General features: G+C 34.7%; 1 protein-coding gene across 5 annotated transcripts in view; it reads right to left on the bottom strand.

Annotated features, from left to right (window-relative positions):
* The window catches only part of LOC120541024 (myoferlin-like), a 152,689-nt gene that overhangs the window by 31,791 nt on the left and 100,561 nt on the right, over nucleotides 1-20,337 (bottom strand). For all 5 annotated transcript variants that reach the window (XM_039772264.1, XM_039772294.1, XM_039772274.1 and 2 more), the window contains 17 exons: nucleotides 20,150-20,263; nucleotides 19,663-19,840; nucleotides 18,170-18,294; nucleotides 17,875-17,984; nucleotides 13,778-13,970; nucleotides 12,717-12,872; nucleotides 12,083-12,214; nucleotides 10,278-10,441; nucleotides 8,946-9,060; nucleotides 5,886-5,988; nucleotides 5,595-5,731; nucleotides 5,180-5,353; nucleotides 4,755-4,857; nucleotides 3,916-3,993; nucleotides 3,387-3,568; nucleotides 1,114-1,272; nucleotides 580-681 (listed from right to left, as the gene is read on the bottom strand). In XM_039772264.1, the coding sequence (XP_039628198.1) occupies nucleotides 580-681; nucleotides 1,114-1,272; nucleotides 3,387-3,568; nucleotides 3,916-3,993; nucleotides 4,755-4,857; nucleotides 5,180-5,353; nucleotides 5,595-5,731; nucleotides 5,886-5,988; nucleotides 8,946-9,060; nucleotides 10,278-10,441; nucleotides 12,083-12,214; nucleotides 12,717-12,872; nucleotides 13,778-13,970; nucleotides 17,875-17,984; nucleotides 18,170-18,294; nucleotides 19,663-19,840; nucleotides 20,150-20,263 (2,325 nt within the window). The remainder of the gene's footprint in view (nucleotides 1-579; nucleotides 682-1,113; nucleotides 1,273-3,386; nucleotides 3,569-3,915; nucleotides 3,994-4,754; nucleotides 4,858-5,179; nucleotides 5,354-5,594; nucleotides 5,732-5,885; nucleotides 5,989-8,945; nucleotides 9,061-10,277; nucleotides 10,442-12,082; nucleotides 12,215-12,716; nucleotides 12,873-13,777; nucleotides 13,971-17,874; nucleotides 17,985-18,169; nucleotides 18,295-19,662; nucleotides 19,841-20,149; nucleotides 20,264-20,337) is intronic.

The following is a 20,337-nucleotide window of genomic DNA, read 5'->3' as shown; positions in this document are numbered from 1 at the left end:
TGTGCAGACTGTACACATACCCAGGAGAGGATTTTAATTCGAGTCAAAGATGGTCTGCAGTTTGAGCTTTTTGAAACTTGTTACAGTAGTCTATGAAGGTCATGAAAATGCATATTGTGCACAAGATAAGAGGATACAATTTAATACAGCATATTAAAACAATAAAGAAACTGCTGTTATTCAGTAATTTAAATAAGAAATTAAAATCATGTCAATAAAAATCACGTGTAAGGATTTTTACTCAAGTTTATATGAAGGAACAGCATATGTAAATGCAAAACAAACATCGTGCAATATCCAAAGTGTGCCAAAATAATAACATAATGACTAAACTTTTTGCCATGGCACGCAAATCTTGATTTCTCCTTGGGTTCCCCATAGGAAAGGAACAATGGGAGTACCCTGATTTAAGATGTTGAAGCCCACAAAGACTTTAGGCTAAAGAAACATTAGATCACCTTTCTTCCTTAATAACAGAATTTCTTTCATTAAAATCCATATATTGGAGCTGCCAGGACTTACAATATAGTTTAATGAAATGGTAACACTACAGTTTATCCACACATTAATCTGTCTTACCTCTATTGCTGTAAGCTGAACAACTGGCTTGATTCCTTGAGGGACCATGTAGAGTTTTGCTCCTCGTTTTGGTGGAATAATAGGTAGATTGGATCCATCTGGCTATAAAATTTAACAAAAAGTATTAAGTGGTTAATATTTTGGACCAGAGTCTCATACATTAAGCTACATCATTGCAGCCACTTTCTTGTGTTGTGGCATAAAAATTATTGAGGAGTCCCTGTCTGTTCTCCATCTAAATAGGGTTTGAACCTTTCTCCTTTTGAACATTAGCTTTTCTCAGATGTGTGTGTTTGAGCTGGATGTCAGGTAACTTAATAAAGACCAAGATTTTTAGTTAAACAAGCTCACTGAGAAATGCACACTCGACTATGCTGCAGGGTAAAGCGGAATTTAAAGTCTATGATATATAATGAATGAAAACTAACAATATACCTTCTGCATGCATATTTTGTATGATCATTTACATAAATTACTTACTTTACAATTTTCTTTTTCATTGGAAAAGCGAGTTAATAATTCATAATACAATACCTTATCTTTTAAGATGAGCTCTGCTGCTGCCAGAATTTCTCCATGTTTCTTTTCTGCTCGAATTACAGGGTACCAGAGCAACTTTGGTGTCACATCGGTTTCAGGATTGAGTTTTACTAGAGGTGAGCACATGCTTCGACCCAAAGGCTCATCTTTTCCCTGAAATGAAATGAGTAAATATATTCAGAAGATTCCAATATTACAATATTTAAAACATACTTTCATCTGTTTATCTTAGCTTGATAAAACATTTATCAGTCACAAAGAAAACTTATCATTCTAAAAACTATTAAGTAAATATGTAAATTGTAAATTCTGACATGGCTGGGACCTAAATTGTGTTTTCTCCGATAGTATACTAGGCAAGACACCAGATGGGACATGTTCTTAGGAGGATTACAATTTGTTGACATTCAAGACTAATAATTTTGAATGTGTACTAATGCATGGAACAACGGGGAAAGCAGGATCAGATGTGGCATGTATTTCATGCCAATAGAAGGCAGTAGGGTTGCTTCACACCATAACCTTCCTGGTGTTAAGCTCGAGCACAAATGGGGATTGGAATTCTACGCAAATACAGTTGAACCTGAGTCAGGTTTAGGGTGTCATGTAATGATACACTTTATTGGGTTAAACTTGAATACAACTTAGGGCTGTTTTCCTACTGCTATTTAGTGGATGAAATAACATCATGCTTTCAAAAAAAAAAAAAAGAATATTTGTGTGATTAATGTATGCCACTTCATGGTAGCTCTAAGGTAACTCATCCAAAAAAAAAAAAAAAAAAAAAGAAGCCTCCAAAGAAAAACAAAGAACGGCAAAATGAAAAACTGTAAGGGCAGTTTTGAAATAATCTAAAACTGAACCACTGCGCACACTGAGCGATAATGATGACATATGGTGCACTGTCATAGACCTTGAAGCATTTTGTATTCTTCCAGGGTAAATTATCAAATATGAAAGAAGACTGACAGTTTAAATAACAACTTTGCTACATTCAGCACCACAAAGCATGAAGGACAAAGTGATCTCGTCAGGAAATTTTATAGGAATGCCGGATGGAAGGTAAGATGGTTGTCCGCATTGCTAAGGCATATCATATCTCAAAAAGGTATTGCATTAGAAATGAAATAAATTAGAAATAATTACAAATAAAACCTTATGCACGTTCTTTTCTTATTTTCAGAAACTTTTTGTCTATTAATCTGTGTTTATACCCTTATTGTATTTGTAATGTTGCTTTCCACAACATAAGTCAACTGATCACGTACAGTACAAAATCAAAACAAAGACTGAACTACTAATGGGGTAGAGTTTTTATACTGGTGTCCAATTTTTTTATTGTCTGTAGAAACCATGGGATTTCAAACTTTGAAAGTGCTTAAGTGACTTTCTTTCCTGACCAGATACATTAAAAAAAAAGATTTAAGAATGTTAACTCAAAATAAACAGAAAATTATATATATATATATATATATATATATATATATATATATATATATATATATATATATATATATATATATATATATATATATACAGTACAGGCCAAAAGTTTGGACACACCTCCTCATTCAATGTGTTTTCTTTATTTTCATGACCATTTACAGCACTCCATCACTCTTCTTCTTGGTCAAATAGCCCTTACATAGCCTGGAGGTGTGTTTGGGGTCATTGTCCTTTTGAAAAATAAATGATCGTCCAACTAACCTGACTTCTGCACAACACAACTGCTGGTCCCAACCCCATTGATAAAGCAAGAAATTCCACTAAATAATCCTGATAAGGCACACCTGTGAAGTGAAAACCATTTCAGGTGACTACCTGTTGAAGCTCATCGAGAGAATGCCATGAGTGTGCAAAGCAGTAATCAGAGCAAAGGGTGGCTATTTTGAAGAAACTAGAATATAAAACATGTTTTCAGTTATTTCACCTTTTTTTGTTAGGTACATAACTCCACATGTGTTTATTCATAGTTTTGATGCCTTCAGTGAGAATCTACCAATGTAAATGGTCATGAAAATAAAGAAAACACATTGAATGAGGAGGTGTGTCCAAACTTTTGGCCTGTACTGTATATACACACATTTAAATGAGAGTCATCACAATGAATGAAAACACTTTACAAAATATTGCAAAATTTTACATGTGTACTAACAGAAAATTTGAAGTGGCATATCAGCCAATATAAAAGATCTTACATTCCTTGTTAGTCTTGATTTCACTCCTTCTAGAAGAACTTCCAATTTATTTTAATAACCTTAACTTACCACTTGATCAGAATCAAATAGCTCAAAGACAACATTTGGCGGGTTTTGAGCAATGGTCTGTGGATCTCCGTAGATTTCAATATTGTCAAAAATTAGGGTCTGGTCCCATTGTGGGTTTAATGTAGAATTAATTATCTCTGTAGTTTTGCTCTGATGAAGGAATGACACATGAGCATAAGGATCTGTAAAATAAACCAATGTTGAGGATAGAACTGTGTTAGCAGGAGAGACATAACTGCAGAGTTTTTAACTGATTGAGCTGAAGAAAATTGCAGTTCAGTGTTCACAACCAAAATGTCTCTTAATACAATGACAAACATTTGATGTGATAAACATCTGATAGAACATAATCAAAGTTCAGGGTATTGCCTATATGTGTTTTCTCCCTTTCTAAAGAAATTTGACCCTAGAATCCTTTTATACACAATGAACGATTTCTATATATAGCAGCATTACACAAGCAGCAATATCAATCACTTCTGCTTTTCATAAACAACAGTCTTTACAAAAACAGAATAAAAGGACTTACCAGAAAAACTTTCTTTATCCAAAGGCATAAGATTTCGTGCCTGGTGAACATACACTCGAAGATGATACATAAAGCGTCCTGCAAAGCGAAATGTTGTTATGTTACGAGCAAAAGAAGATGCAACAAAGAAAGGTCTTTGTATGAAACAGTTTTACTAGTGTATACCTTCCTTTGGGACTTTGTGTTTGGAAACTCTTAGGAAACATATCACTGGGAAACCCAACACATGTCAGAGAATATGCAAACTCCATTTACTATAGAGAAACTTTCGTTTAGTTTAATCTTCTCTGTGATCACAGTCTAACAGATTAGGCACCCCATTTATGAGATTCTGTCAGCAGTCCGTCAGTTCTGAGTGCCTCACCCGACCTATATGTTACTGAAGAGAATATCTGTGGCATCGGAGGTGGGCAAGAAGATGACATAGCTATTTATCAATGTACAGTATATCAAGGATCATTATTGAAATGTTTAGGGGTATTTAGTCCTCCATTTATATTGTAACCAGTGCAACAACTAAAAGAGCAGATTCTGTAAATTCAAGTGTGCATACTAAGGTACTGCCAGCAAAATGGCAGCATAGGCTTTTCAGAGACAATCCTGGTGTCTTTTAAATAGAACCCTTGTAACAGATGCGTGGTGACATTTTTGGCTATTAGGATACTGTGTTTCAGATTCATTTATTTTTCAGGTAACATTTTTATTAATGTTAATGTTTTTTGAGCTTGCACTCAAAAAAAGAAGTTCTAGCTAAAAGAATAAAAAGCCAAAATGAGGGAACAAATATGGTTAGGAAAGAAATACATTTATATTCAAACAAACTCAAAAAAATAACTTACTGTCATAATTATTGGAAATACTTGGAGTATTGGCACCAAACAATGATGTGCTACTCTCTTTCGTCTTATCTTTTCCATCGGAGTCCTCTGACATGTCAGTACCCTAAAACAGTAAGTATCTTCTATTATTTGACTTCAAAAATAATAGATTATACCGTGTACTGTAGCTACAGTTGTACACAAAACAAAATCAAAAACCGATAACATGAATGTTGGAATTATTAAATATTTGATTTACAGCATATAATCACAAAATGTCAATGTTCTTGCAGTGGTCAGTCTCGTTTGTAATTATCTCCCATCACAAAGGCATGCATATCAGGTTAAGAGGAAATTCCAAATTGGCCCCTTGTTAGTGTGTGAAATGGATCAAAAGTGTCTGAGGATATTATATTAATTTCCATTTAATTCATTATTTAACTCACCAGAGCCCCTTCAAGTTTGAATATAGCTGATGCACCAAGCCTGTCAGAAGGAGCCATTTTCCTTCTCCAGCGTCTGCGACGGACTGTGTCTGAACCTCGCATTTTGCTGTGAAATTTCCAGCCAATAAGAGATGAATATTCCCAGCCCTCAGGGTCATCAAGTAGTGGTTTTTTCTGTAATTTCAAAATAATTTCAGTTATTAATAACAAGTCAGAAACAGGTTGATGCAGTTTATAATAGGTTTCTTCATCTTATGATATTGCTTAAATAAATACAGATTTAGAAACAGTTGTAATTGTTTAAAGAATTTTCTACAAAAAAGTAACTTCAATCTCTCCCAAATAAAATGGTATGCTGTGTTTGATTTAACCCATAAGCACATCTTGTAAAAGGGGAATTGGTTTCCTCAATTACCTCTGTAGATGAGGTCTGTTTTTCCCTTCGCCGTTGCCGGATGAGTCTCTTCCGTCGGTGGGTATGGTACATCTTTTCAGCTGGTACCCATGATTTTGGCTTGGAATCAGGTGGGATAGTGATTCCATATTCCCATCCTATGCAAAGCAAATGCATTCCAATAAATTTACACTGTAATGAGACGGTCTTAACATAATAATAAAACAAATCTAACAGGAATATATTATATATATATTTATTTACTATGCGTATTTTTGTCATGAGAAGTTACAAATAATTTGTAATAAATACCTTTTTCATCAACAGCTCTGTTAATGTCAAATGTCCAGTCATCTTCCCACGTCCAGCCGGCAGGGCAATCATACTGCCCAGGTGCTAATGCCTTCTCACCATTCTGCAAAACAGAGAGGAATAAAAATGCAACCTATCTACTCAAAATCCAATTTAAATACTTTTTACAAGTCCAAGACAAATCTGTGTTTTTGCGAAGGTAGTAGCAAAGTATGGAATTAAAACAAAACTGAGCATCATTATGAACAATGCTGCACATCTTCTCTGTGACACACTAACACTGAGGACATTCAGCAGAAGTGTTTCAAGAAATGAAAAAAAGAAGAATTTCTCCTTGGGATAAATAAAGTTCTTTGTGTCTAAAATATTTCCACTGCATCATAGCTGTGAAATATGTGTTGCTAACAAGCTTCTTTTATATCTTTCCCCCTGCTGAATTATTAGAGACAGGGTTTGTTATTTGCTTGTCATCAATGATCAATGAGCTCTTATAATTTTTTAAAAGTATCTGTAGTCATATTTTTTACAATCAGTTATCTTCTATCTCTATGTCATATTGAAACATCTGGGTATATAAAAAATTTCATAAAACGTAAAGATATTGTATAGGGGAAAGTACAAAAATGCACAGTATGCACAGCAGACAATATGAAAATCCTTGTGTTATAAGATAACAATCAGCTCTTTTATAATGTGTATTTCACTTTGTAATCTAGCTATCTGAATGAAGAGCTAACATCAGTTTTTGCCAAATGTGGTTGGAACCATTTATTTTGGAAGCATTTGAACAAAGTCAATTCCCACAATTGATGGAAAATAAGTGTCAGATCTTCTAATTTCTATGTAGACGTTCTAACTATGTGGAATGCCTTTCTATTTTCTGTTATAGTAGTACTTGCTATTTCATTACACTTCCTTTGGTGCAGACATATTCATTTAATAAGATTCTCTTGTTCATCTCATACATCCCAAGACACTTTTGAAAGTAAACCATGTATACTTTATCAATATGACTTCAGTGTTATTGGTTAGGTGTGTAATCATACAGAAAATAATTTCTGTCATTACTCAACTTACGCGGAGTTAGATATATTTTTTTCTTTATCTTCCATATTCAATAATCATTTTCTTTGCCTTGCTCACACATTCAGGCCCACATTGAGGACATTTCTCTGTACAGTCAGACCTGCTCTTCATTACTATATTAAGTTGTTGCTACTACTCAGCATTGTGTTGTCAATATCTAATATTACTGTTACTAATTCTCTCTAATTATACATTATGTACGTATGTATATACAGTATATATATATATATATATATATATATGCACATATACAGTATACACACAGTACAAACATATATATGCATTGTAAATATATCATCAGTGCAGGTGTAGATTTTAGCTAGTAACAAAAATCAGAAGTAGCATATCGAGGTTACATTTTATATTGTTGATTATTTATTGCTAATTATTATTATTATTTGTTGTGTTTATTGATGTTTAGTGTTTTTTTTTTAAATGGAGAGACCTGCACAAGAGTTCCTATGCCCATTTATATCTGTATGTGTGTAAATTAAATAAAAGATCTAATCTAATCTAACCTATATTTAGCTCCATACACATTAGTCTTAAGCAGCAAAAAGAGTACAATTTGAGGATTAGGTTACATTTATTTTAAATCTTTGTGGAATAAGTTTTTGGTTTTTTTATGTTTATTTTTTGTGGATTATAGTTAAAAAAATCAGTATCCACTTGTAGATGACAGCAACTGGCCCAGATCTTTAACTTTTAGAAATATTTTTGAGGGGATAACTTTGTTGAAAATAGGACTATAATCAATTGTACTGTAAGACAAACATATTGCTTGTCAAGAGGTTTAAGGGGAATTTTCTGGGGTATTGTTGTTTACTGATCTTTTAGTTAGTGTCTGCAATGCCCAGAATAGAGATGTCAATGAAGGATAGACAGAGTATGTCCAAGCAGTGAGTACTGATTGCCACAGACAGATGTTGTTCAGGGATGCACACATTTCTTTGGCACAACAGCAGCATGGTGTATTTCTTAAAGCAACATGGTGTGTGGTTTGTTGTGGGTCTGAATTTGGTGAATCAACATACTATATTAACTTGTAAAGTATGACATTTGGATTGGGCTTGGGAATAAGTTAGCATTGGTTCAATGCCAAGAAGTTTATTTACAAAAAAAAAACAAAAAAAAAAAAACAGTTTAAGCAAGAAAACAAGATTATATTAAAGCCAAGTAGTACATTTTTTCAACTGATACATCACATTTTACTATTTCTTACAATTAGCTCTTTGGACACTGTACCTCTATTTTGTGGCTTACCTAGGAAATATTATCAAACTTACTGTGTTTAAAATAAATACGATTTGTGACCACATTCACAATGAGATCTTAATGAGTTGTGGAGTTAGAACCCTGAGCAGTCCTTGACAATCTCAGGGGGTACAAGGTTTAAATGTATGTGTCAAACAGAAACAGAAATTATGCATTATAGATTGTTAGCCTTGGTACCTGTCAAAAACAGGTAAAAGAATAATTTAAAAATGCTTGTTATTTCTTGCCCTACACATACTTTCAGCACCTTTCCTCAATATTCGCATGTGTTTAAACTTCTTTTCACTGGCACTCCCTTTCTTATGCACCTTCCCGTAAAGCCTACTTCTCAGACTCTGTCATAATTTTCGAGGTGCCTTCCTTCCCAGGTTTTATACTTTATGTCTTTGAAGGGCACTATTTCAGTGTGCGCCTTTACTCCTCTTTATGTATCTCACAAATGCTTTTCCTTTTTCATTGCATCTCCAAAGCCAAACTGACCAATTAGATTGCTCGGAGAGACAGGACCTTAGTGTTTTATTATATAAGTAGATAAACTCTAACTTTCAAGATTACAAAATGTGAAAAAAACATACAAAATGTGGGTTATGAGGCAACTAAAAATTCTGTTTGTTTAAATGCATTAGTGTACATTTTTAGTGCTTCACATCATGTATTTTGACAGTTTTGTAAAGTTGTGATTACGCACAAATTACTTACCACATCAGTGTAGGGCTCATCTGCAGGCTTCCATTCACCACCTGGGTATCTAGACTCATTCTGGTAAACCTCATCAGTAAATTCAGTATGTCCAGCATCAGCTTCTGTTAGTAAACTGCCATTTGGAAACAAAACATCTGACTAAATTTGATATTTTCTTTAAATAAGAAAATGAAAGAAAGTTGGATTCAAAAGTTTTGAAAGAAAAAAAAACGGCAAAATAATACATTTCAGACTAGAATCTACTGCATAATTATTTAACTAATAGAATGTCTCTGTGTTTTCATTCACCCCTTTTCATTAAATGAGTATAGTCCTATTACAGTACATATAGCAGGCCTTCTTATTCTTTTTTACTTTATGTAGATTTTTATTTTGTGTTGAAGATCATGTAAAATGTCCATGAGGAAGAGAGTGGCCAGTTGACCTACCACATCAGAACTGTGACTGTGTCTGCTATTACTGGTTTATGGACCTCCTATTGTATTTTTCCAGAAATGTTAACTTCACATTTTTCCCTTTCTGTCAAGGCATATCTCAAATGTCACATTAACAGGACATAACACTGGAATGATTCGGTTATGTTTAACCAATTTTATGTTTGTTAATTTAATGGTTGAGTATTTTGCTATTAAAAAAACTGATGACAACAGAAAACATAAGTGAATACTTATGTGAGTCCTGACTGTGCTTTAATTACAAAACAGCAGGAAAAAAATCATCTTCTTTCTTAAATATAAAGGATTATAACATATAACAATAATTTTGTAATAGAGAGGTAATTCCAGTGACCTTCTCCTGTCACATTAAAATGCAGTTTTAGTGTTTTTACTCTAATATTAAGATGACTTCTATTTGCATAAAACACAGAAAATTATCACTTCATGATCATACAGAAGTATCTACTGAACTGGGATAATGAACAATGCTTGTCATGATTTATAATATTTTGACCAGCTAAAACTTTTAGTAAAATTTTCACTTGTGTTTTTCACATTTCACATTCTCTACATAATAACTGTAAGTGGAGTATCCTGGGGACTTCAAACTTCAGTTTCCCACCACTGGTTGGCTTTAAAGACCTAAGCCAATGTGTTAACCTATCCCTGCTCCAAATGGATAAAATAAAATCTTACTACAAAACTTAAAATGTGAAAGGTGATTTGGATTAGATGTAACAGAGAATATATTATTATCGTATGCTTTGGGTCACAATTTAATTTAATAAAAATAGCACACACACATTGTTTAAACCTAGGCTCTTACTTCTAATATCTTTTTCCCATATCTAAAAATGCATTACAACAGACAATTGATCAAAAATCAACTTACTTTTTTTCCGGGTCCACAAACCAGTCACCTTCCCATTCCCAGCCCTTGGGAGGCATAAAGCTTTCTCTCTTTAACTTGATCTTCCCTGTGACATCAGAAAATTTATGCCGTCCCATTAGTCCAGTGGTGCCCCACTTGCCAAAGACAAGGGCTTGGTTCTCATACTGCCATTAAAACATAAAGGCAAAATGGGTCAGGACTATGAAAATAATTACTTTAATGTGTTATTTCAATAAGGAAGAGTATGCAGAGTACATAACTTAACCACTACAAACATTGAAATTGTGAACCAAAACAGTATGAGATAATACATACATAAGCACATACAATCTTTGTCTTGGCATTCTTACACACTTCAGTGTTTTTTCCTTAATAATGAGATTGGGGAAATTTTAATTAGCAGAGCTCTAAATCATCCTTTTTAGAACTCACTACTTGATCATCAGTCTCTCAGTTTGGGACAAAAGTGAGGAAAAATGTTTTTCATTAGGTGGTGAAGTCTCATTTTAATCCACTATCTTGTTTTCATGAGAGATTTTAGGGCTTTCTTGTTCAAATTACAGACCCTAAGGAGCCACAAAATGTACAAGTGCCAAACTATTCATGAATAAATTTAGTGGCAGAGACAATAAACAGAAGGGGTAATTTTAATAGTACTTTTTAAAATTATACACCTACTGGTTTTCATGATTCTCTTTACAGCAATGACTAATAAACATATAAGCACATGATTATTCTATCTCAATAGAGACAGTGAAAAAGTTTTATATTAACATCCTGTAGAATGAGATGTGGTCAAAAGTTTGTGCCAAAATTGTTACCAAAAAGACAATAGCAATCCAAATATCAAAGTCTAGAAAAAGGGCTGAGTCAAAATAATCAAAAAAGCAGCAAAAAACAAAAACATTATACAGTATATACGGTTCTTTTAATCCAATGTCAGATAAATCATGATGATGTCAGAGGCAGAGCACTCCTGGAAGATTTCAGGAACATTAACATAGCAATGAAGTACACTGAAGCTCAACAATCAAACAGAGGTAGCATTGCATAATAATTGGAAACAAAAAAACTAAAATATAAAAATTAAAAAAGAAAAAAAAAAAAACAGCAAAAATGAATTCTCTGTTGTAGGAGGCAGTTAGGAGCATGCACTGATATAGTGCATAGCTGTACCATCTCAGGATCCCAAATTAGGACCAGAGTGCTGCTATGCAATGGGTGACACCTCAGCACCATGCTAGTTTAAATGGAATGGAACAGTGGGAGGGGTTTTTAATTTTTTTTTGTTACAGTGGCTGGAATTGCAATCCTGTAACCAACTCCCAAATTTTCCCTTGCTTGCAGGGCTGAATGCAGGTTAATATCATACCCAGGGCAGAGCAATTGCAGGTTAAGAGCCTTGCTCAAGAACCCAATGAAGTGGAATCACTTCTGGCATTTACGGGATTCAAACCGGCAACCTTCCAATTGCCAGTACAGATCCTTAGCCTCAGATATATACAGTGTATATATATATATATATATATAAATATATATATATATATATATATATAAACACACATAAATACAATATATATATATATACAGTATATATATACACTATATATATATATATATATATAAATTATATATAAATAAATATCACCCAAATAGGTCACAGAAAACAAATAAAAAAAAAAATAGCAAAAACACCAAAACAAATTCACCCCATGCTTTAATATGCATTATTTTAAGCAGGGAAAAATGTGAAACAGCTTAGGACCAATTCTGTCCTCTTGAATGTACTGTACAAAACATATTACCATTTCCGCAAAAACAGTAAAGGTTCCTTCTGAATAGCTGTTAAATTTCTTTTCATGTGTAGACAATCCAAGCCACATATTGACCCGCAACTGGAGTGGCAACTTAAGTCCTTTGTTTTTATCCATTGGGTACTGAAAGAAAACAACAGATTGCACCTACATGAAAAATGTTCAAAATATATCCATCCATCAAATATCACACAAAAATACAAGCAATTAGAAAGTTACAGATCATATGGAACAATTGGTATAACAATTGATATTTAGTTAGAGGAAAAGTTAATAAAATTCATTCATTTTCCATATACTCTTCTGTCCCATTTGTGGAGTAAGAGAAAAGGGCATGTTCTGTTAGCAAAGGCTACAAGTCACCACCATCTTGAAAGAGACTCCCACAAGTTAACTACGCTAGTTAAACAGAAACAAAGATGAGTTATCCAACTGCAGTAAGATAGCATTGCTACTCAAATTAACAAAATATCACCAAAAACACAATACATAAACTGCATAAAATAGTTTAGTCTTACAGAGACAGATGTTAAACTTTTCATACATACTGGCATATTTAGAGGAAAATAATGACCATGCGCATTACACATTTGACTAATAGTTGAGAAAAAATGTGATTGAATACCTTCATGAATACCGTCTGAGATTTTCCACAATATTTTCCACAGGCCTGTTCACTGGTTGTAGAATACAAGATCTGATTAGCAGGAATCCTTGCATAGGCCACCCTTTTTTCTGCACGCAACATCCAGATGACTACATCAGGCATGCTGTTTTGTGGCTGTGAATAACATAACATACACTGCTTTAACATATGCCAATGGATTTCACAGAAGGAATCTTTGTTTAAGATTTCAGTCTCAAAAAGAAAACATGGCAAGATACAAAAGTTAAATTGATCTCTTTCTCCATTCACCACTGAACATAATACAAAAAATTATATATATATATATATATATATATATATATATCTCCATTTATTTCTGTATTGACTTTATACTATATATTTACAAAATAACTCAATGTGTGCCATGTTTGACTTTATATTTTATAATGTCACTTCAAATATTTCAGGTCTGTCTTTACATATTCAGAATGCATTCACTATATATCACATTTAACTTTAAATATTCAAAATATATATCAGACTTACACTGTGCATTCAAATGTGTAGTATATACAGTACACACACACACAAATTCTACAAACATTTTGTTCACTGTGTTATTTTCTTTTAAAAGCACTGAATATCTAAATTATGTTTCTTATGTGATATTTATTTCATGTTAAAAAAATGAGCTACTTGGTATAGACACAGGGTTAAGTGTGACTCAAATCACATCCTTGTCTTTACTGTTAGAACATCAGCCTCAATTCTTGTGTATTCTTTTTCCTTTGTTCTCCACCAAAATTGTTTTGCCCATAATTTATGTATTGTCGTTTTCACCATATTTGAGTTGAATTGGTATAATGTTTTATTTGGGTGGTCATACAATATTTTTACTGATGAATAACTAAGGTGGTTTGTATTGAATATGATGGATGTAACAGTATACAGAGACACAATGCTTAATTCAAAATGAGGCCTTCATGTACTGTAAATATACTGCTGCATGCTATGAGCAATAAATATAATACCAGTTTGTAAATTAAAAGTAAAACTTGTGAGCTCGGTTTCCTACTTGCCTCTTCAGCTAGCTGCTGCAGTCTGTCCAGCCAATCTTCAATGTCATTTAAAGTGGCTTTTACGTCAGTGGCCTCTTCTCTCATATGAATGGCTGAATCTTTAATGTTTCTAAGAGCAGAATCACGCATCTTTTTAATTTGAATGTCAAGGACGGTGAGGTTGGGTTTGTCACTCAATTCCGGAAGCACATTTCTGGAAACAGAACAAATACTCATTTTAAAGGAAAGACATAAAATCATAGTGTTTCTTAGAAGAAATTGTCACTGTTCATTTTCACTAAATGAAAATAATTAAATATAAAGAAAAAGACTTAAGGAATAGTAATGTAAAGTGCTGTATACAGTACAGTAGCTAATAATCTTATTTTTATGTCATAAAACAGCTTATCACAGTGAGTTTGATCACTTTACTAACGTATTCAGCAAATACCTAATTTTACAATCGTTTATTCCAGAGCCAATGTATGGAGTGAGGTGATGAGATGATTGCATTTAAAAACAGAAACCTTTTCATTTTAAAAGTCTGAAATTTTGCATAATGCAGTTCACAATGCCTTGCATTACCGTGACCATCCAAGAATCAAAATGGTTCATGGACATTTTGAAGCCACATGCCAGTACATGGTATTGCGGTTCATTTTCCCAATTTTCCATATCACCATAAGCATCATCTATGGGAGGCAATCCTGGAGGAAAGTTGCACTGGTAATAGTGTGTTGAAAAGTCCATACCAGCTGCCTTTCACTCTATATGTACTTACAGCCTAATGAGGCCTACATTCAAGTGGGGTTAAAAGACCCTGCAATTGTTTTTGTTTGACTGTTTAAATTGATTTTGCAAATGATTCTAATCCTGCATGACTGTGTGCTAATATCTATCCTGAGTCTAGACAATTAGTAAAAAAGTAATTAATTCAATCGATGTGACCTAACATATAAACAGGCATATGAGCTATATGTTGACTTCAAATCATTTATAGTGCAATGCAGTACAGCAATTACAAGTTTTGCAAGATGCTTTTTAATGTGCTAACTCTGAATGGCAGAATAATCTATTTTTTTAGGATAATTTGCATTTATCCTGCCAGCCAACCAGACAGCTTAAAGTGATGGTAACAGTACAATCATAATTGTCTATGAAGCCCTATAAATTATAACCCTAGAGATCGTATTTAGGCCTCTGAGCTAAACTGACGAATCTAATACATCCATAAAATTCAATGAAAACAAAGTATAATGATTATATTTAAACATTTACACATGATTCCTGTTTACTGTACCACTACTAATGTATACAAATGATAGAATATTACTATCCAATAAATGTATGTTGTCAGTTTCTCCAGTGAGAGACTGATAATGCAGAACTTTTTAAGCACACCTGGAGTTAATATGAAAAGTATAATATAATCATCAAGTCACTGATGGTATAAACTACAGTTAACAGTATGTGCCGCGTTTAAATGCAAGTTTTAAGGTAAGTAGTGCACATTTAAGGCAGTGGTTGTCAAATTCAGTCCTGGGGGGTCCCCTGTGGCTGCACGTTTGTTACATCCAGTTTCTCGATCAGTCAGCCATTGTTACCTTTAATTGATCTTATTGTTTGATTAGCTAGCTGATCAATTTTTTACCTTTTATTTTGCATTTGAAAAAGAGTGGTAGTGTCAGATTTACACTTATAGGACATTAAGACACATTTGTATTTATTTTGGCATTAAATTCTTACTTTGTTTTATGTTTTTAATTCACTTTTTCTGATGAGCTCGTTTTCTTAATCGTATCTAAAATACCAAAAATTAACGACACATGAGCAGACACCAGCGCAAATGACTCTGAGAGGAGCAGCTATTTCAATATTTCATACTTGTGTGCTTATTAGAAAGTAATTGTCTAAATAACCACAAAATTTAAAACATTTAATTGAAAAAGAATAAATTCTCCCCTTAGCATTACCAGTTTGCAATATCTAGAGGGATACAAAAAGCACAGAAACTGGGAAGTAATGGCTTACTTAATTAAGATACGAGTCCAATTAAGAAAAGAAATGGGTTGAAACAAAAACCTGCAGCCAGAGATTTAAGAAATGCTTATACCTCCAACTAAATCAGCCTTTAACACTGCATTTAAAGTCTAAAGTTGCAGTTCTCTTGCTGTGTTGCTCATTTCATTTTACTCTTCCATGTCTGTGTTTGCTATGCAATATTAGCATTAGGTTTATTTTTATTTATTTACTATCCGAGTTACAAATCTATGAGAAGTAGATTACAGCTTTAAAACTGTATTAGAATTAACTGCATTTGATTTAATTTTTTAAATAAATAAATACTGGCAGTCTGCATCTGTTCTTGGCTTTCAGAATCCCACATTAGATGCATTTTCTACTGACAAGAGATGATTCTGGATTTAAATTATTTCTCTCTCTAGAAGCACATTATTTGAAAATGAATTTAAAAAAAGAAAATAGAAATAGGAAATCACATTAACTTTATTACCAGGAATGCAAATGGTTAGATCCAACACGTTGTACCCATGATGAAAAATTTTAACTGTTGACACCTTCAAGGTCTTCCCTAAGTGATAAGTACTGTGCTTCTGAAGTAGGATTACCTTTAATTTATCCCTAAGCTTTCATGACAATATGTGTGCATCATTGATTTGGGACTCAAAATGTAAGAAAATAAGGTATCGCATAGCAAGATTTCTCAAAGAAGCTACCCCCAAGATGCCTCTAGAAGCCTATACAGTACACTAAATCGGGACCACGATGAATATACTTTATATACCATGTACAGTACATTTCATTTGGCTGAGCTAATCTTGAGTGATGTCCAAATATACAGATAGACCCTGTTAACTTTATTTATATAGATTACATTTTTTGTTGTTGCTGGATTATTATCTATATATTTTGTATTATTTACAGGCAGCTAGATGGAGTACTCCCTACAACATGGAGGTGCCCCGAATTCCCGCAGGGCATCATGGACAATGGAGTTCAGCTTCACAGTCCTGCTGTATACTGGCCGCCAGGGGACGCTGCAGGGAGACATGATTGTTTCTATTATAGCCTGGAAATACTCCCTAGTCACGGGGACGGATGAAATGAAGTACATCTGGGCTGAAGAAAAATAAAGAATTTTCATTTGACCCGGAAGTGCTATGGAATCTCACAGACTGAGGGACAGAAGCACTTCCGTTTTGAGGACTATAAAAAGGACGATGGGAAACTTAGCAGACTGAGCCAGAGTTGGGGGGAAATGCGACAGAGCTGCCGGGTGGAGAGGAGGATTTATTGAATTAATTATTGTTGATTATTGTTTATTATTGAGTATTGTGGATATGGAGGTGCTTTGTACACAGTATTGGAGAAATGAAAATTCATTTCTGATACTTTTACCTGGTGTCTGGACGTGTTGTCTGCGGGTTTGGAGGATCAACAGTGCTCCCTAGTGTCACAACTGTTATGTATCTTTTTTGCACTCCTTCCACTTGATATTTATGACTAGTCAGTGCCCATGCCCATCACACTGTATATACACTGATTATGTCATATTATATAATTTTGCTAGTCTATTAAAAGGTACACCAAAAGTTCACACCATGCATGTTTAGTTAGAAAGGGCTTGCAGGACAGTGCTTGAAACAGCCAAGGGTTTTAGAGAAGCATGGAAGATGAGTGATACAGGCAAGTTTGATTTCAAATTAAATTTCATGTTATTTTAATACCTTGTTTAAAAGATAATATTTATCATTGTTTCACATTTTTTTCCCAGAAGTAATTACTTTTTGTACAATGTTCATAGAATGCACTTGAAGGCTGTATAGGGGTGCATTATATATGTGAAATAAGAGCATCATATCATGCCTTTTAAGGGTCGGGGTCGGGCTAAAGGAAGGGGGGGTTGAGGACCTTGCCTTAGGTGACATTAGTTAAGCTTTCTGTTTGCAAACTGCAATACAAAAAAACACTCTGCAATGGCCTGTCCCAAAGGAGTTCTGTTCACATGCAGAAATACTGAGTGATTTATTTATTCACAGCACATCACAGACACTTTAAGGCATTTATAACCAATTTATAAACAAAATTTGTTATCTTACGCATCCAGATCTTCAATAAGCTGATTAATTAGCTTCAGCCATATTTCAGCCAGACGTGTGTCTTGCACTTTTGCAGCCATTGCAGTTTTCAGGGTCGAAATATTTGCTTGCTAATGAGAAAAAAAGAAAACTATTTAAACCATTATTGTGTGTTATTCACTTGTACAGTATATTTGTATTTGTGGCTTTAGACAACATGAATGTGTGTTTACTACAAATGTTTTGTTCAATAAAACCAATCAATATTCTAAGAGAAACAAGAGAAAATTTTCAGAAATGAGAATGCTTTACTTACTAGTCTATCTGCCATGTTTAGGATGATGTTAACAGTATCCATCCTGTGGCCAATATCCTCCCAGTAAGAGGTTAACACTACTACTGGCTTTGAGTTGGACCATGGCAAGTAATAGAAGAAGTTACCTGTTGGGACAGGGTTGCACATAACTAATCTTAACACCTCTGTGTAGCAATACATTTCTCTTACACAGTCTTTTGACCTAAATAATATTTCCTTAAAAGACATGTAATTAATATAATTAATTAATATAATTCAATTTTTAATTAATATAATTAATTATAATGTAATTAATTATGTGAATTTCCACCTTGGGATTGATAAAGTATCTATATATCTATTGTGGCCCCGGCCGGGGCTGGAGCCCGGCCGGGGCCAGGAGGACGTGAGGAGGGCTTGTGCCTCCTCCAGACCGCGAGGCGTCCGTCCTGGTTCTGTTGGGGCCACGGGTTGAGGGCATGGAAGCCCTTCCCTGTAGGGGCCCGTGGTCACCAGGCGGCGCCCCGATGCCGGTTTATCCCGTGCGGTTGCCGGTCAGGACTGGAGCCCGGCCGGGACGCCTTGGAGGACCGGAGGAGGGCGAGTGCCTCCTCCAGACAGAGTGGGGCGTCCGTCCTGGTTAGGCAGGGGCCTCGGTACAGGGCTTTGAAGCCCAGCCCTGTAGGGACCCGTGGCCACCGCCAGGCGGCGCCCCGGTGCCTAATTATCCCGGGAGCCCGGCACTTCCGCCACACCAGGAAGTGCCGGGGGGAAGACTTTGTGTGGCACCCGGAGAGCTGCCAGGAAGACAGCCGACACTTCCGCCACGCTTGGGCGTGGCTAAGGACGGAACACCTGGGGCTCATCCGGGAGCCTTATTTAAGGGGCCGCCTCCCTCCAGTCATAGGTGGAAGTCGGGAGGAAGCAGACTGAGCTGGAGAGCGAGGACAGGAGGCGGCCAGGAAGGCACAAAGGACTGTGGGCCTGGACTTTTGGGGAATTCGGTGCGAGAAGGCACTGGGGGTGCACGTGAGCAAAGACCTTGTATATAGTGTATGTAAATAAACGGTGTGTGGGAAAAAATATGCTGTCCGTCTGTCTGTGCCGGGGCCAGCGTTCACACTATCTATTTTACAGCAATATCATGATCTGCGCTTTCTCAATTAATGAATCGAGAAAACGTCAGATATTGATGAATTATAGTTTTCTAGGCTGAACTTTTGTGAAATTATTATATAAGTGATTATTAATATAATGCCATGAAAAAAATATCCCCCCCCTTCCTGATTTCCTCCATTACAGCAATTTTTTCATTTAACTAGGAGGCAGTTGCTTTTATACACAGTTGGTATATGATCATTTTAGGTTGAGAAACTAATATTAAAATGTTATATTTATGATTCATGCTGTCCAAATATTATTTTTGTACTAAAGTTACTATTAATTGCTATTTTTTTGTTTTTAAAATGTGGCCTGTAAACCATAATTAAAAACAATTTGCTCATCCATCTTACCATCAAACACAGCACATGTGTACTGCGTTGTTGAGGCCAGTGGCTTGCAGGTGTTGTCAAACTTGTTACCATAATTGCCTATGCTCACTTCAAACTGTATCGGCTCACCAACTTCTTGCAACATGTTAGCAGAGTGGAACACGGCACACAAGCTGTACTTGCGTCTACGCTGGTACTTCTACATAAAACCAAAAAAAAATCAAAACTTTTTAATGAATGAGAAAAACAAAGGATATGTGAAAGATACAGCAGGTGTTAGTTTGGGTTCAAAGAAAGCAACCATAAGAAAAATGAGGAATATTAAAATGTACAAACATGAAGTAATCACAAGAAACTAAGAGGTTAAAGTTTATACTGAAAAGGAAGAGGATTGTATTTTAACATAATTAAATAACAGCAATGGTAAAAAATAATGACATTGACCAAATAATACCAATAAAAAAACATTAATGCATAATGTTTCATGCAAGAACTGTTCACATTTTACCTCTGTCACTAAAATGTCATCATTTGGAATTTCATCAATTTTTTTTTCAGCTTTTGCATCAATCTGAGTTGTGAGTTCAACAAGAACTCTTCCTCGATAGGCAACACCTTCACCCTGGCCAGACACAAAAACAGGATATTCAGAAAATAAAAATAAACAGAAGTCTTAGTTAATAATAAAACAGAGAA

This window comes from Polypterus senegalus, chromosome 1, assembly GCF_016835505.1.
Source record: "Polypterus senegalus isolate Bchr_013 chromosome 1, ASM1683550v1, whole genome shotgun sequence".
NCBI classification, from domain to species: Eukaryota; Metazoa; Chordata; class Cladistia; order Polypteriformes; family Polypteridae; genus Polypterus; species Polypterus senegalus.
This window is presented reverse-complemented; position numbering and strand designations above follow the sequence as displayed.